At 31.9% G+C, this 19989-nt stretch overlaps 1 protein-coding gene across 2 annotated transcripts in view; it reads left to right on the top strand.

Annotated features, from left to right (window-relative positions):
* Nucleotides 1–1794: 1794 nt before the first annotated feature.
* LOC125068689 (fasciclin-2-like) overlaps nt 1795–19989 on the top strand; it is a 29083-nt gene continuing 10888 nt past the window's right edge. Inside the window, exons 1-2 of one of the 2 annotated variants that reach the window (XM_047677965.1) lie at nt 1795–2048; nt 19609–19759. In XM_047677965.1, the coding sequence (XP_047533921.1) occupies nt 1988–2048; nt 19609–19759 (212 nt within the window). In that variant the 5' untranslated portion in view covers nt 1795–1987. Of the gene's footprint in view, nt 2049–19608; nt 19760–19989 lie in introns of those variants that run through there. The other variant, XM_047677966.1, reaches the window with a different exon arrangement.

Here is a 19989-nt window from a genome sequence, read left to right as displayed (position 1 = left end):
TCTGCTGGTATTGTTTAACATTGTGATAATGGAAATGGGAATTGGAAAATCTTAATATTTAAGTCACTTGATTGTTAGCCGAACCTTACAATTAAGTAAGATTGCTTTCGTCTCATCGGCGGGTTCCACGGGATCGCTTTCGCATGCTACCGTGACACTTAAATAGGACCTAATAGACATGCAGGTTCACTAAAATTCGCATAAAGCTGAAAATTTGTACGAATAATCGGATCATCATTAAAAATGAAATGTAAAAAGTTACCATCGATCCGACATTAGCAGGATAATTTAATTAAATTTAAATTTACTTTTCAAGGTCATCATTTGCAAATATAATTTTAAGAGTTAAGTTTTATCATACAAATAGACTAATTGTAGATCAACAATTAATCAATTCAAAATCTAAAAAGTATCTATAGAAATTATTTCAAAACTTTTTTTCTTAAGAGTCACCGTTTCTCAGGTATAACGATTAAAAATGTTAAAAAAGTCGTGTTTTTCTTAATATGCACACGTTTCCACGCCAACTGTGACATAGTACCCCAACTTGGTGCATTATTTTTAACATGCACCCCGCTAGAACATAACTTTCTAATGCTTTTTCGAACATTTGTAAAAAAATTCAGCTCTATGCAAATTATAGTAATTACTCCTATTTTTTGGGCTCAATTGGCCTAACCGAAAGACTCAAAAACAGCAAGGATTGTTGAAAAAAAAAATGTTATAAAATTTTGTTATTCCAGTATGGTTTGTTTCGGCGCTATGAGAATGAATTTATGATTTCCCAGAAAAGGATATTTTCAAAAACATTAACTGTATCTGTAACCGGAAAAATAAATTAGAACAGAGTTTTGTCTTTACGAAGGGGTTACATTTTAATTATACCTATTAGACTCCGAAACAAGACGTTAATTTTTATGCCAGCATAAATACGTACCTAAGTTCCTTTAGGCAATTAGAATAAGAATTCATGACTTTAATATCATTTTTACGAATGTTTGTATTTGACTTGAATATTTCAAAGAGTAGCTTCAGTAAATTTAAAAATAAATAATTATTCATTTTAATATTTATTTATTTTTTTCTCTTGTAGTAAGTTTGCTTATTTTGGTATCGTCTTATTTATAATTCGCTTAAAATTCTAAGTATACCCCGATAACGCTGTTCATATTAAAATTATTAATGCCTTATTTGTATTAAGGAGAGAGTGATTAATCCATATTTCTAAATTCAAACAAACGATTAAGCAACGTTGCAGTTTCTCCACCCTTTCTTAAAATGCTTCCCTTTTCTTAATGCTATTCTTTTCAGTAAAGAGAAGCGATTTATTTAAGTGGGGAGTAAAGCACATTGCTTGTTCATTGCCCTCCATAATAAGATCCTTAAAAGATTCGCTAGAGGTAAAAAATATGATCACATTAAGCTAACAATACCAAGTTTTCGTTCAACAAAATGAAAAATTACTCAAATAAAAAAATAAAAAACTATAAAATCCTTGTTACTTTTAAAAATATACGCTTTACTACAAATTAAAAAAAAAATCAAAATCTACAAAATCATTTCCATTTAAAGACAGCTACTTATTCAATTTGCTTTGTTACGTTCTATTTCTGGATAGAATTGTTAGTTTTAAAGATCCATAAAATAACTGTATCGGAACCTTTTGCCATTTATAATGACATTCCATTCTATGGAGAAGTAGACTATTGTAATAGCTCTAAAAATAAGCGTGATGTTTACTACAATATGCGTCCCGTTTCCGAACTCAGTCAACGAAGCACAAGTAACCATCGTCAGTCGCATTAAGCCTAGTCGCCCGCATGCATGGAGATTGCCGCACAAATCAATTAGAGCGTGTTTTAGAACGAACGCTCTAAATTTAAATTTGAACGCATTTTTACGCGGTAAAATTATCTGTCATAGTTATTTTAAATTCGTTCGGTTGCGTTTTTTTATTGTTCTTGATTTTAATGTTAACTATTTAATTATGAAGTCCGGAAAAGAAAAAATGTTGTTTGTTACATTTCTCCTAAGTGTTTTATTATCAGGTAAGTTTAAAGGATATTATTTTTTATTGAACGATTAAAACATGACAAAGAGTTATAAAACGATATTTATATAAAATAAAAATGTGTTATAATTTTGTTTTCTTCACTTTTAATATTTGAAGTTACTTTGCTTATATATCATAATATAATATCATATTTATTATGTGTATAAGAACACAGCCTATATCTTTGATGGAATAGTTTTAAAATTTACTAATAAGTCTTTAATATTCTAAACGTACTTTATTCAAATTAAATTAATATTTAAGTATTAAAATTATCTTTAGCTTGAGCTTTATCATTTTATCATGTCAATGCGATTACCTGCGGGTGTGAATGGACTTGAGGTCGAGATATATTACGTATTAAAATTTAATAAATGAAATAAAGTTTTGTTATTCGGGATTTTCATTATTAGTAATGGATTTGCGAAAGATATTTCTTACTTTATTAACATACAATTAGTTAGTCGATAAAATATAATCCGTTAATCCTTCACTATTTTTTCTAATATAGAAGTTTGACACTTATAATGTTGCGCCACAAAAAAAAATTACATAAATAACGTTGAAAGGTATTTAATTATTATTTTAATAAAATAATTAGTTATAATATTTATTTGTTTTAAGTGTAATTTTGTTTCTGGTAACTTCCAGTCAGTTGGCTTATTACAAACCTTGATAAATCTATTAAACAAAAACCTTGTAAACATATATAAACAATAAATCATTTGAAGTACAACGAATAATGAGCATACATATTTTATATTGAGATATAGTTATATACTTCGTATATCGACACGGAAGTGTGTTAAGCTCTTATTAACTTAATAGGATAGACCTTCAATTGAACATTAGGCCAATAAGGGCGTTGCTTGTCCTTAATTATTTAAAACCAGCTAGTTAACTTGGTTTCAAAGCGTAGCATTTGTTTTATTTATTAGAAAAAAGAACAATATAATATTACATATATGACAATAAGTTTATATTAAAAAGTAACTCCAGCTACGTTTCCGTCCGTATGTACAAAACAGACGCAGAGCGATTTTATTTTTCTATTATTTATGTTTTTTGTTTATTATGAAACAAATCAATTTTACGCGGGAATTTATCGAAGCTGTTCTAAAATTAGATAAGAAACAATTAATTGCTTACAAATTGAGCCCTAATTTGATTTGGCATTTAGATGCATTTATATTTTTTTATAAATTTCGATTCCAAATTGATATCTATTGCTATTATTCAAAACAATCAAATCGAACAACTGAAGTCAAGTAAATGATATGAGATCAATATTCAAGGCCGCATCACGAGCAAGGCAATACAATACCACATCATGGAATATACCTACATATTTCTAATTCCTGATAATATTGCATGTTGTTATTAAAAAGAGTAACACAACACGCGTATCAAACGACAATTTGATGCGTTCGGTCACTAGCTAGTTGAGCTCGTTAAGCAGCGATGGTAGCAATTCCTAAAATTATGTGCACCATATTGGTGTCATGATGGTAGAATTAAAACATGGTACTCCGGCTTGATATTTAGGTCGTGGATGTTAAATTGTTATGATGGGCACGACTCGTAAAGATTATAAGTGATTAAGCGCCTTGATTTTACGTTTGTTGTACAGTATAATTGTTTTGTTTTGAAATAAATATATGTTGTCTTATTTTTTTTTATTTATATTGTAACACTTAAACATATAAATATACTGAAAGAATCTATAATATGATTACAAAACAAATAAAACAACATTTGAAAATCTCAAGTTATAGAAAATTTTAAACGGATGATTTTTTTATTACATCGAATCAAAATATTTAGATAAATACGTATAAAATTAAAAATGTCCTATAAATAAATTCTTATTATAATCTATGTGTATACTTTGCTGTTTTCTAGATTTGTATGCTATACATTTTATGTAATGTATGTTTTCTTTAGTATGTATTAATTAACATTTGTACAACTTCCCGCCTTATTCAATTCCATGTCCTCTATCCAGAGGTTGTGGAAGAGATCGGTATCTTAACGATAAGACCGCCTTTTGTACGCTTGTAGTAAGCATTATTTAAAACATATGTACTATATTGTTTGTGTAGTCGGGTTTGGAAAATATAGGAGTTAAACAAGAGTACTTTATATTACTCTTGTTTAAAAAAGTTCTGTGACGTAAAAAACGAAATATTCTTTTTTTCACAACAATCTATAAAACTTTGTATAATATATCATATAATCACAACTCAAAAAAGTGTGTGCATAGTTTCGAATTAATAAGACTTATTCTCCTTGTTCATATATATTCGCAATGTTAAAATCTGAGGTCTTATTATAGTGTTTCAATTAGAGGCCTTAATTAATTAATAACGTTCAGTCTCGCCAATGCTCCGTTTATACCGTTCGACATTCAATCAATATTGACCCAATGATTCATGTCTACATGCAACGTTATATTTGAGAAATAGCTGACACAAAGATGTACGTGGATCTTGACTGACGGTAGCGAGTTCAAATCCCATTGACATGTCGTACAATTTCCATGACATAAGTGTTATTTATACACTTCATTTATTTACTTTAAATGCATATGTTTTATTTCAAAGATTTTGTTGAAAATTTTCAAATAAAAACTTAACAATATTCAATTCCAACGAAATTTCAATAATATCTTGTATATAGAATATATACGAGTATATATATAAGTATAAGCCGAATATTATATTTATACAGATGGCGAACTTACCCATGTTTAATGTCAGCTAAAATTAATTAAAACAAATGTAAAATATAGACGAAATTGTACATACTATTAAAAATGCAACCAACTAAAGATATAGCAATTCCTTTCCCATTTTATCAACCTAAGTGGAAACCCGTGATTCCACAAACTATCCATTAAGCCACTGTTTATAAAGGTTGTATCACAAACAACAACACAACATTATGTTTAGCGGGCAGCTTTTAATCTCTTTTTTAAAGGTGAGTAAAGATAAAAAAAAGTCTTCAAATTAATTTTCCTTACCACATCTAAAATAGTTCACAACTCGTAATACATTTATGTATTTAATGCTTGGAAAAAACAATAGATAAAACTAACCTATAATATAATATTCTTAGTAGTTAATTATTAAGTTACAATCAATATAATTGTAGTAAATAGAGTGTTTTGATTTTCAAATGTTCAATATTTAATCCGAAGCAACTCAATTCGTGATTGGTATAATAAAATAATAAGTATTCCATTTTATTCGGAATAAATACGCATTATATTGTTAAAGTCGATTACATATAAAAGAAAAAGTTAAATCTACAAGATATATTTTTTTTAATCTGTAGGATGGCAACGCCACCTGGTGTTAAGTGATCACCACCGACCATAGACAATGGTGCTGTAAGAAATATTAACCATTCCTTATATCGCCAATGCACCACCAACCTTGGCAACTAAGATGTTATGTCCCTTGTGCTGTAGTAACGCTGGCTCACTGAGTACTTTTGGGTGGCGGTAGGATAAAATAACACATAATACTTGTAGGCCTAAAATATTTTTAATCCACAATCTACTTTTAATACTTGTTCTAGTAAGGATTATTTTCAAATCAAAACTTTATCTTTTTTGGATAAAAACTGAAAGTAAAACAAAAATAAATAAAAGTACTTAATTATTGACGTAGTTATAATATATTCAGAGGTAAAACAACAAATCGTATTCATATTATTAGAAAATATTTACCAAAGAAAAATAAAATTTCTATAAAATTTAAAAGGTATTTAATTGATCTACCTGTACGGTACCTCAGGGTTAATGTAAAAGGATAAACGTCGTACCCACTCTTAACACAAGATTTTCGTTCAATTGAAGAGGAAAATAGGAATATTATTATTTAAATAAAATCTTTATCCATTAAAAAAAAACAAATACGAAATTATACTGTTACAATCAGTTATTAAATAATACAAAAATTTGGATACATAAAGATAAATTAATAAAGGTTAAGAAATAATAGACATGTCGTTAAGGTGATCCTAAGTGACCGTGAATACAAATGGTAATCGGAGATCAATACTAGGTACTATTGTGTCGCTTGACCGACCCGATCTTCCGCGTAATATATAACTTGTTAACGATATATTTTAATTAAAACTGGAAACGTTGCCAAACACTGACCTATAAAGATGCTATTTGTGGTTTCATTAAACTGTGTCAAAGATCTAGCTACGATTGAAATTTTAGTTGTCACGATCTCGGTAAAAAAACGAATCATGTAACGCAATAAAATAAAGAGATTTTTTTTACATCAAGCTTATATTTTATCTGAATCAAATGTGATTTTGTATACTACGTACATCATAAAATCACCACTCACCAGCATCAAAAGTAAATGCGTAATTACGGCTTAGTCAGATAATAGAAAGTAAAAATTCTGTTGGAAGATTTAACCCATAATAGAAATTTATTATTAGGCGAAGATAAATTCAAACATATGTACGTTGGTTGCCTGGAAGAGATCGCTATGTAGGGATGAGGTCGCCAAAATTGTACGCGTCTTTTATTAAGACTGGATCTATGTTGTATTTATTTATTTTCTCTGTTGTACAATAAAGTATAAAGATAAAGATATTGCTCTATAGATATAATCATGTCAGGCAAAACATATACTATATAACAGCAGACATTAATGACAAAAATTTCTGCTGAAAGGTCACAGACAAGATATTTTATTTAGTTAAGTCAAGGAAACAATGTCTCTGAAGTCTCTGATTGAAAAAATAAAATAGAATTCAAATAAAAATGTAAAATATTTAAACGTGTGAAGCTAGGGCGAGTAACTAGTGTATATAAAATATGTGCACAAATTAAACATTATTAAATACAGAACGTTAAGTCTGGTATTATTAATGATTAATTAGTTTACCAAAAGCGCACCCCAACCACCGCCCATGAGCAAGAAACTAACTCCAATGCAATGAATATTTCGGTTAAACCGCCGTACTGTTTAATTTGGTTTGTGATTATGCAATTTCTGCAATTCATTGTTGGTTTTGATCCGCACACAACTATGTAATTAATTAAGTACCAGCTACGTTTGTTTTGTGAACATTCAATTCGCATGAACACCGTGACGTGTTAGCTATTCCTGTTTTATTTAGATGGACGCTGATTAGTCTCGTTGCTAATGTCAAATGTTGTCTAAAGAATGAACTCATGATATTTATCAAGGACGATGTTTGCGTGCTTCTATTTTTAATGTAAATTTTATATAATACTTCTTTATGTATATGCGGTTTGATTTTATTATTATCATGACTAGTTATGTAAGTATTGTACAATTATTAATAATATTAAATAAATAAATATTAATTATTTGAAATAATTAATATTGATTGCCATGTTGGTCTAGTGGCCAGATGTAAGGAGATCTGGTCTCGAGGTCCTGGGTTGAAACCGTAAATCCGATCGATAAAAAATTATGGGGTTTTTGTATCGCAAAAATCTCGCTAACAGTCTGGAAGTTGGAAGTGTGTACACTCTCGTGCCTCGGAAAGCACATAAAGCCGTTGGTCCCACGGCTAAACTCATCCCGTTCGTCCCAGATTTTCCGTTCCAACGGATAGTGAGAGTGAGGAAATAGAGTGCCCTATGTTTGCGCTATAGTATGTTCTACGTAGTTGGTTTATCTCACCTGAGATTGGTCCCCGTCACCAAAATCGTTCAGAACGATATCATCATCATATTTTTTTTTTATATGAATGCTTTCATAGTAATCAAAACTCTGTGCCTATATATTTTTCTGAGTATCGTCTAGAAATTTAATCAAAATAAATTTATAGCAAATGAATAGACGCAACGGTTAGTAAAAATTGACTTCCAATAAAATATTGCAAGAAGTTATGTTCGTTACACTTTGATAAATCCAGCTTAGCTGGAGCATTAATGAATCAACTTTGAACATACCTAAGTGTGATTTCTTAACATTAAAATATCAAATGTAAGTATCAAATAAAAACTAATCGCTTAGTTAACATTAAAATTTCAATAACATGTGACTCCAAATTTTGACTCATTATAACTCCTTATTTTAAGGATTTTCGTTTCGTTTATTAGTCAAATGTTTGTGGAGGCGGACGAGCAAATGCGTCACTTGATGTTAAGTGATCACCACTGCCCATAATTTGTGCCGTGAGAAATATTGGTCATTGCTTAAATCTCTAATGTACCAGATTTTATGTCCCTCTTGCCTGCGGTAACAATAGGTCACTCACCGACTAGAACACAACGATACTAAGTGCTGTTTGGTGGAACAATATATGATAATATTTGTATATCATACTGTAACAGTACAATGATTTCATGACATATATAACGTGGTATAAGATATTAAGAATTTGATTTTTGTATGTAAATCATTAAAATTCACTTATTTTTATTTGTAAGGATTTCATGAATACAACATTTTTAAAAGGTTTGTTAAAAAAAATGCCCTTAGTGAATAAATTTATATCGAACTAGCAATTTTGAACATGTATCCATAATTCCATATAAGATTCAATCGGTGCGGTGCATGGTCATTTACTCCATAAAACGTTATTGGCAGGGGTACAACCCCTAGCACGTATCCCGATGTGCTAATTCCTTCACTTGGGACGAATAAAATTGAATCATGGACATCTATAATATGACGTATGCATTATTACTTACTGTACGCGCGAGAGAAAAGTGGACTGTATTTTAGGTATAAAAGGGTGTTACCTCAAAACTCTGGGCTCGGTGAAGACACGTTCTTCTTGGGAGCGCTCCCTTGGTCTTCATACACTCGAAGAACACAGCCAAAGGGATGGGTGATATTATAGGAGAAGGATAAGTCCGTTACACAAGCTAATTTCAAAAGCGCGGCGCACTCACATAACACACGTTACCGCGGCTCACACCAGAAGGGAAGAGAGAAAAGGAAGTACGTCATACGTCAAAATCATTCCATAGACAAAACATAGACGTTTCAACGTACGCATACACCTAAATACGCTACATACCGCCCGCCTTAGAGTCACTCACTCTAATATAAACACTCGGACGGCTTCTACACTACACTATAACTAAACTATACTATTATTGATTAAAATACAAAAATATATTATTCACTGTCCGGGAGCGGACACACTTTAACAACTGCACGCTTGCAAACACCTTGTGCAGTACGCACAGAAACCACTCGAACCACACCATCCTTGCCGGGATGCGTATTCTCAATAACACCGAGACGCCATTGCAAGGGTGGTAAATTGTCCTCTTTGAGGACCACTAATGAGCCTATCTTAACATTGTTCCGTGACTCTGTCCACTTGGACCTTTGTTGTAACGTATGGAGATACTCTTGACTCCATCGTTGCCAATAATGCTGCACGATATTACTTAGAAGTTGCCATCGAGTCAAACGATTTAATTTTTCATTTGTTACGTTTGGTTCAGGTATAGCTACAAGCGGTTGACCTATTAAAAAATGACCAGGTGTTAACGCCTGTGGGTCACTAGGGTCAGAACTTAACGGACAAATTGGACGAGAGTTCAACACGGCCTCTATTTGACATACGATAGTATAGAATTCCTCATATGTAAGCGTCCGCTGACCTATCACGCGCTTCAGGTGATGTTTGAAACTACGTACTTGTATCTCCCACATACCACCCATATGTGGTGAATATGGTGGATTAAAATGAAAATTAATATTTTGTTTTAGGCATTCCTTCGAAACTTTGTCTTTAAAATCACTAGAATTATGTAAGACACAATATTCACACAACATTTTACTCGCTTTCACAAAGTTTCGACCACAATCACAGTACACATCCGTACACACACCTCGACGGCTACAAAATCGTTTTAAAGCAGCAATAAAGGCTTCAGCTGTTAATTCTGACACTAACTCTAAGTGGATTGCACGAGTCACCATACACACAAACAAACACACATAGGCCTTATAAAGTTTGGCATTTCTATGAATTCCTAGTTTTATCATAAAAGGCCCACAATAATCAATACCAACACGTAAAAAAGCACGACACCTATCCACTCGAAAAGAAGGCAAATCGCCCATAAGCGGTTGCACAGCTTTCGACTTATTCCTAAAACAAGTAATACACTGAAATACTCTTTGTCGAACAATACTACGAGCTGACAGTATCCAATACTTCTGTTGCAATAAATATTGTAATGTTTGTACACCAACATGTAAATAGATTTTATGGTAATAATCAATAATTAATTTTGTAAGATGATTTCTTTTAGGTAAGATAATTTGATTTTTTATATCATTATTCAACGAAGAATTAGACAACCGCCCGCCAACACGCAGTATGCCAGACCTATCTATAAAGGGTTTTAGCCTTTGTATACCAGTTGCACACGGTCTATTTTTTGATAAACAATTAAACACATCGCTAAACTCATTTCTTTGAACTAACTTAATCAAATTCAATAACGCTAAATTGTACTCCGACCCAGTAATATAATTACACTTAGTTTTTTCAACATTTAAACAATTAACTTTAAACCGATAACACCACGCCGTAACACACACTAGCTTAGAAAGATCTGAGTACTTATGTAGCAAATCAAAATCAATGTCATTCACACAAACAAAAGCTTTAATAACACGCCTTTCACTATTTATAATATTAACTTCACTATCCCCTATGTCCCGAAGCAATATGAAACCAATTTTCAGGACTAACATTACACTGACACTCACTGGCTCGATTAGCCACAAAAGTTTTATATTGATGAGATGAACTCTTTATCCAGGACAAAGCGATAGTAGAATCAGTCCACGCAAAAACTCTATCGATTTTTATTCCATCTTCGAACACGTTCATAACATATTTTATCAAACGAGATAGAATTACTGCAGCACACAACTCCAACCGTGGTATACTAATCCTTTTAAGAGGTGCAACACGAGATTTCGACATAAGTAAATACGTCTCACTGCGTCCATTAGCAGCAGTAACCCGAAAGTAGACAACAGCAGCGTAACCACGCTCAGAACTATCTGAGAACCCATGAAGCTCAATCAAAGCTGCAGTCGTCGATACAAATCGATTTATTCTCACACTCGACAAGACTGAAAACTCCTTAGTATATTGTAACCACACCCTTTTAAGATCAACTGGTAAAGGTTCATCCCACGATAAACCACGCACCCACAATTGTTGCATCACACACTTAGCAAACAATGTGACTGGGCTTAACCACCCTAAGGGATCGTAACACTTAGCAATTTGAGATAACACTGCTCGTTTGGTACACTCACACGAATCGAGTCTAACATTATAGTAGAACACATCACTTTGTGGATTCCATTGCACACCCAACACCTTGATGACACTTTCATCTTCTGCTGCAATAAAATTCACACTAAGTTCCTTATCACATTCAGGAATATTAATCAACACAGAAGGAATAAATGAATGTGGAATGTAGTTAGGCCTAAAACGAACACTCAAATTAATTTTAACCAATTCCATGTGACCCGAATCCAAATAATCCTTCATAAAGTCACTATATGCCCTTTTCAATAATTCATTTTTGTTGAACCTTCCTTCCAAAGCTAATAAACGCCGCAAAGCGATATCCCGCGAATTACCTAAGTCCGGTCGACCAGTTTTAAAAGGCAATCTAATTCTATATCTCCCATTCTTTTCACGAGTATGAGTTGAAACAAAATGATCTTCACAGCGCCTCTCCTCCAGGCTTAAAAAAGAGCCAACAACTGGTTCTGATTCAATCTCACAGAACCTTTTCAAAATTGAATCGAGGTTTTCATCAGATATAAAATTAGACATAGATACCTTCTGCAGGTTGTTTAGATTTTTATTTCTCACCTCTCCCATAACCAACCAACCAAACACACTGTTGATAGCATAGGGACCCCCACACGCACCTACGACACGACCGTCTCTTATGATAGAGGGAAACACCTCAGCGCCCAACAAAATATCAACCTTAGATGGAATATTAAATTTTGAATCGGCAAGCTTTAATGGTTTTAAATGATCCCACTGTTCAATAGGAACATAAACATTATAATAATAATAATAATAATAAGTAACTTTATTCACCAAGAAGAAACAAAAACAAAATTAAGGTACAAAACCATAAAAAAAAAGTTAACAATATGAGATTTGATGATTTGGTGAAAAGGTCGTAGTCTCAGCTAGGCTGCTTTTCAGTCTACGCCTTGTACATATGCTGCCAACACAAACGTTACAGTAATTGCAGTCAAAGGTAAACGAAAACATAAATAATAAAGTTCGTAATTTTATTTAACACTAAACATGATACAATCTGAGAATTATCATCACTATTCTCAGGTAGTATCTCACACGACACGACACCATTCGCCTTACACACATTAGACATACTGAGACCACACACTGGCACACACACCTGCCGAATCGGTAAGCCTAATCGACGAATGAAACTAGAGGTTACAAACGACGACTGTGAACCGGGATCCAACAACACGCGAGCCATCTCGCAGGAGCCGTCACGTCGCCTCACTCGAACCACGGCAGTGGACAACAAAACTGTTCCCGAGCTCGCACACACAGAGCCTTTAAGGGACACCACAGCCTGTTCTCCGCTGGCATTCACACACTCGCCAGACACTCGCCGTACACCACTTTCGTTTTCACGAACACGAGAACACTCTTTCTCATTCACACTATCTTGCTTAAAGTGCAAGAGTTTATTATGTGACATTACACACTTGTCACATTTAAAGTTTGATTTACACTCATAGGCAACACGATTACCTGATAAACACAAAAAATACAATTTATTTCGCTTTACCACTTTCGATCTATTATACGGAGACAGATGCAAAAACTTAGGACATTTATACAACTCATGATTAGAATAACACATTACACACTCATTATTATTTTTAAATCCGGTTGTAAAAGAAGAAACATACTTATTCCCGCTAGCACTCTTAACACTCAACACCCTACGCATCGAACCTTGACTCGACGCTTCACAAGCACGTATTTGCTTATCTAAAAAATCTAGAAGTTGAACATATGTCGGATATTCGCGATCATTTTCTAAGGACAATTCAAAGCGACGTCTCGACTCACTATCTAATTTTTTTAACACTAAGTGAAGCAATAAAAAACTCCATTCACCGGTAGGAAAACCTAAAGCCTTCAATGCACTTAAATTTTCTACCAAATGATTTCTTAAACGTTTCATACCTTCGACGTCTATGTCACTACGCAACGAAGTTAAATTCAACAATTCATCCATATATTTATTTGCGATACGACGTTTATCGGAGTATCTTTCTACAAGGGAATTCCAGGCTACAGAAAAATTATCGGATGTTAATGATAAACATTTAATTAAATTATATGCTTCACCTTTTAAACTTCCACGTAAATATTGAAATTTTTGTATTTCCGATAAACTATTATTACCGATTATGGTTGAATTAAAGAAATCAAAATAACTACACCATTCTGAATACTCACCGGAAAACGTTAACAACGGCAGCTTAGGTAACCTAACACTTGTATTCGGAGCACTACACTTTCCACAATCAGATTTACGCTCAGAATTATTATCACTATCACTACGCTCAATAATTGACTTACGCTTTAAGAATTTATTATATTTCGCACGAATATCGATCACTTTGTCCATAAAATTATCACGGATTTCCTCCTGTTCGGATTCTACAAATAATTTTTGAGATATTAAAGTTGATTCGATTTTAGTCTGTGTTTCTTCAAACTGAGAACGAAGTAAGTCTAAATCACCATAACTCGCGTCGAACTCATCAACTAAATCCGAACTTTCGTAATGCAACATACGGTCTAATTGCTTAACGAGAAATTTTCTATGAAATAATAATTGATTTAAATCCATATTTAACACAATACAATTATTATTTTACAAAACACGAGATTAGCTAAGGAATAAGATTTATATTCAATTCAAACTAAAAAACAAGTTGTCCTAAGTAAAGAAACACAATTATTATGACACTAAATAATACTAAACTTTTTAACTCGACTGCGTTATAACACGACGCGTCCGGTCTATATTGTGCGGTTGCGCATCGACCGACAATATCACAAAATATGAAGGTACTTCGAAAAATAATCGACTAAATTATTTTTATGTAAAATTACACTTTTCTACAATGCAAATAATACGCAATTAATATAAATTACGTAATGTTGTAAAGCGAAATAAAAATTAACACTATTTTAAATTACACATTAGCTCCTAACGAAAGTATTATCCGTTTCTCCATGGAATGATTTTGAAGTATTAACACGCGATTTAAAACACACAAAATCGCCGATTTACACTAAATTTTAAATCTCAAATCCGGCTCGAAGGACCAAAATGTACGCGCGAGAGAAAAGTGGACTGTATTTTAGGTATAAAAGGGTGTTACCTCAAAACTCTGGGCTCGGTGAAGACACGTTCTTCTTGGGAGCGCTCCCTTGGTCTTCATACACTCGAAGAACACAGCCAAAGGGATGGGTGATATTATAGGAGAAGGATAAGTCCGTTACACAAGCTAATTTCAAAAGCGCGGCGCACTCACATAACACACGTTACCGCGGCTCACACCAGAAGGGAAGAGAGAAAAGGAAGTACGTCATACGTCAAAATCATTCCATAGACAAAACATAGACGTTTCAACGTACGCATACACCTAAATACGCTACACTTACCAATTAAGTAAATAATAAGATTTATAAAAATATAAACATTTATAAAAAACAGTTAATATAACGTTACGATAATCTTGTGTAAAAAATTGATTGGATATGGTTTGGTATATGTTGATGAATGTTTGATGGATTACCATGAAAGTTGGTACATACGAGAATATCTTCCTTTTCATACTGAATGAAAATTATATTACTTTCATTTTATGTTATCGAATCTGTTTTAACCACCCGCAAGCTGGTGCTGGTGCCGATGCTGCAGTACATCGACTTTTCTACCGTTCAACCTATCACAATGATTAGTGTATACACCGACTTGACCATATTTTCCGGATTTTGTTAGATGTACATAATATGTATTTTATGAAGACATTCCTTAGATGGTTGTAGTTAAGGGTTTGTAAAGGTATTGTTGAACGTGTACGTATGTTATTGCTTTTAAATAATGTATATAGTACTTGCTGAAACTTCGGCACACAAACCGTTACAACAATTTTACCGTTAGAGGTAAATTAAAAAAAGCCTTTATCCTTCCCCAAGACAAAAGCTATATACATACCAAATTTCATTCAAGCCGGTTCACCAGTTTAAGTACGAAGAGATAACAAACATAGCTATTTTCGCGTTCATAGATTGTTATAAATTAGTTTATATCGAATTGCCAATAGAATAGAATGAACAAACCACATGTAAAATACAGTACGTAGCTAATAGTAGTATTTAACATTAGTCATACTAAGTTTGTAAACTCATATATATAAACTTCTTTTGTAATAATTACTTTTGCACCAATAATTTATAAATTAAATTAAATTAAATAGTCATATTATTAACTAGTTTATTAAGAGGCAAAACAAATAAATCATACTTAAATATATTCGTTACTGTTCAAATACTTGTTACATATTCACTTGAACTACAATAAACAAGATAATAAAATTTACGTGATGTCCAAAAATATTTCGTTTCTATTTTTGCTCGTTATTTCGTATGTATTTGATCTTGATGATGATTTGATTTTGATATTTTTAATTGTATATATATCAACTTTTGTACATCAAGTAAATATAATTAAAAAGTAGGTGAATTTGATTTTTGTAGCATGTTTATAATACAAAACATTTCTCTAATAAATATTATATAATTCGCTACGTAAATGTTATGTAAGATAATTCATAGCTGTAGACATTTATTTTCATACATAACCGATGTTTAAACATACAAATTATTTAATCAAAACGACCTTGTATGCCACTAAACTAAAGCATGGTAGATCCAAGTTAAAATTCTCAACATAAATGAGAGCTACATAGCGTCACTTAAAGTGTCGTAAAAAGATTATCTGATTAAAAATGTTCATGGCTTAAATACGTATGATGTCACGTGAAATCTTGTTTAAGATTGTTTGCATCTCCTTACAAAAGGATAAGGTTACACACTTATATCAGTAGGGCACATGTGTTGTATGAGTCAAGTTTACGACAATTTACTTGTCTAATGCCCACGAGTTCCGGATTTGTCATAATTATTATCAGACTAGATATTTTTTCTGTACCACGTACTTCAGTTATATCTTAAATCTCTGTACTAACAGCTAGGCTTTACTATAAGTAAAAATTATTTATAATTCAGTTTTTAATAGGTGTCAAATACTTTCTACCTCGTAGAGTTACTTCTTTATGTGTCATAAAGTCATAAATTATGCCTATATAGACAGAATCATAACCCGCTCCTTGTTTACGAAATGTAATAAGGGAGATATTATAATGCACTTTAACCTCAAAATAGGAGTCCAGCTATAATTTAAAGCTATTATCTAATTATTTATATCTCTTTCTCGACGTTTCTATTATGGTACTCAAGAGTATGCACAAAAACACGTGCAATCTCTATTCTTGCTCCTAAACCGAAAATAGGTCGATAAATGGACAAAACTTCAGAGTTGAGGAGGACGCCAAAGGTATTTTTGTTTTAACGAGGCACAGGCGTGTTAGCAATACCAATTTCTGGCTTCTGCTCAAATTATTTGACAGAAATATCGTATCACTGTTTTTACTTTACCAGTTAAAACCCCGGTTATCAAGATCAGAAGCCTAATAAGCCATTGTATTATAGAGGCAGCTATATATATATATTTATATATATGATAACATAATCAAATTTATTACATTTAGCATCGTTACACTTAAATCGACATAAAAAACTAGGCTTAGTCACTTACTTAGTCATTGACAATAATAATCTTTTAAAAACCAAGTGAAAAAAACCATTGATGACATACATGCTTATTAAAAAAAATAGCCTAGCTTTTAATAATGGTAACATTGACAATTGTTTACATAAAATACTCATTGCAGTTTTACAAAACACATGTTGAATGACCTTCGCGTTTGATGGTGTGTATTAAAAATAATAATTAGCTGCACATTCCGGTGTAATTTGTTAAAGTGACCCACTTACATTGTTTAGAACACAAAACATGAACATTTACGACCGTGATAATAATAAAATGATGAGCGTTAGGTGCATAAACATAGCCGACCACATTAGCCAAAATATTTATCATTAGTTGAAAATCTAATTTTCTAAATCATAATGTATACTGTCTACACACACAAAGGGATTTGAAGTTTAACTAGTAATTATTGTGGTAATAATTCTCAAAGGACAAAACGTGATACTTTTTTTTTTTTACTAATAACGTTCTTCACTCGTATGCTACCCTATTTTTCCTGATATGAATAGTAAGGTGTCCTAAATGTAATTCTAAAGGGTATTTATTTATTCTAAAATAAAGTACGTTTTATGATTCTTAATTTTACATCGCTTAGCTGAAAATACGTTTATGACACCGAATGTATAACATCAGATAAATGTTTGTCGAGATCAAAGCGCGCGTCATTGGACTAGTAGAACTGTAAACATTTTCTTAAACAAACTTTTTTCATTATAGCTCAGGTAAGTTTAATAAAGACGGGACGTATAAAACCTTATTGTTTTTATTATTACGTTTTTACAATTTAATTTGTAAAGGCATTCGTAAACTTTTGTCTAGCATCTTATAATTTGTTTCTATAATAAGATTCCACATTAACTTGACCTTGGTTTCTAGGCGGCTAAAATGGCCGAAAAGACTAAATAAAAGAAAGAAAAGACTGAGGTTTTTGCCAGTTCTTCCCGGTGGAATCTACTTTCCAAACCAAGTGTAGCTTTCCTTTCAATTCAAACTCAAACTCAAATTCTTTTAATCAAACTCTTTTAATATTCTCTTAATACACAATTAATATAGACAGGTGATGTAAACAATTATAATACTTTGCTTACATCACAAATGCGCCACCAACCTTGGGAACGTAGATGTTATGCCATATGACTGTAAATACACTGGCTTACTCACTCTTCTAACTGAAACACAAGAATATTAATTAGTGCATCAAGACAGGTTTGTCCAAAGCCCCAATATTAAGTAGTCCCCTAATTTCACCACGCTGCGATAATACCGGTTAAAATATAGATAAATTTCCATGTAGATCCGACATTCAAGTTTCCTCGAGACGTTTTTCTTTGCATTAAGCATATGAGAATTCAGCGGTGCTTGCCTGGGTTTGAACGCACAATCAACGGTTAGAATTCACGTGATCTAATCATTGAAATATCTCGGCTCTTCCTTCACTATTATTTATTAATTACAAATTTTAATTGTTTAACAAATAACTAATTATTGTTGAAGGTAACAATTCAAACATTCAACAATAAACATACAGGAAACAAAACAAAGTACAGAATAATTAAGTAGTTATATTAAATACATATAACTATATTGCTAAAATATACAACATAAAAATGCATTAAAATTAAAATTTATTAAAACTAATTCTCCGATATGGAAAATCCTAAATGTTTAAAGTAATATTGTCATTTTTAACTCCCCGTTTGATTTCCTTGAGCTGGATCGTTTTTCGCTCAAACGAATTGCGGTCCAACTTTGAAATGCCGTCAGCATTTTTGCTAACATTCTCATCACTGCTTGGACAAAAAATATTTTTAAACGAATTTGTTACATATAAGCAGAATTCCAAATTTTGTTAATTAAAAAATGGTAAGGATTATTTACTTAATCCTTCTTACTCTGATACACCTTAAATTAATGAATTAGTAACTTTGTTAAATATTCGTATTTATTATTACATTATCATATATGCGTATACAACGTAATCCATGCATTAATAAGTAAAGAGAAAACTTTGTACTTTAAAACATATTGAGCTTACGGAAGAGTGTGCGATTTTGCATATTAAAAGTTTTAAATTATTGAGAATGCTAAGATTTATGTAAAATTTGTGTTATTAAATACATTATATTAAACAAAATAAAACAAAACGAAATAAAACTATAAATCTAGATAGGTTATCGCAAATTTCATTTTATTCAATTATAATTTTAATAAACACGGGTAAGTTTCATTATGTCATTACACTTATTTATTACACGATTCTCTAATTTATATTTCCTTTGTTTCGTGCCCATAAAAAAACAGATCGCCGCATTACGATAAGACCACACTATTTGCATCCATAATTGGTTAACGTTAAAGTCAAAAAACGGTATATATAATATATATTCATAATCGTATTTATCGTTATTGGACTTTGATTTGACTTTGAAATTATATATATACTTATATACATTATCGTGAATAACGTTTTATGACCCCAGTCTTTATTACGCGCTTCGAATATGGTCCCCGAAATGTATACCTAATTGATGGATGCGTTAGGCGTGGGTGACAATAATAGAATTCTTTCTTACAGAGAGCGACGCTTGCTTCACTAGCAATCAAGTCGAATTTAATAAGATTAAAACAGGAAGTTCCTTTTACCAGGAATGTAGATGCGATGACCCAGGTTCAGGAGTAAAACTCAAATGGTTAGATATAAATAACCAAGAAATACTACCATTGAGGTAATATAATATCATATTTTATTTGCTTATTTGGCCTGTTTAAGTTAATTATATCCATAATGTTAACAGAATTGTAAATCTACAATTTATATTCCGTTTTTTATTGCCTTATAAGGAAATCGTTAATATAGTTTATTTTATTTGAGGAGCAGAATATAATGTTTTTCTGCGATTATATTGTATTGTTATTTAAGGACAAATAAGCTTAAATAAAAAAATCAATTAACAAT

The sequence above is a fragment of the Vanessa atalanta genome, chromosome 14 (assembly GCF_905147765.1).
Source record: "Vanessa atalanta chromosome 14, ilVanAtal1.2, whole genome shotgun sequence".
NCBI lineage: Eukaryota > Metazoa > Arthropoda > Insecta > Lepidoptera > Nymphalidae > Vanessa > Vanessa atalanta.
The sequence above is the reverse complement of the archived record's forward strand: the minus strand, read 5'-3'. Positions and strand labels throughout refer to the sequence as shown.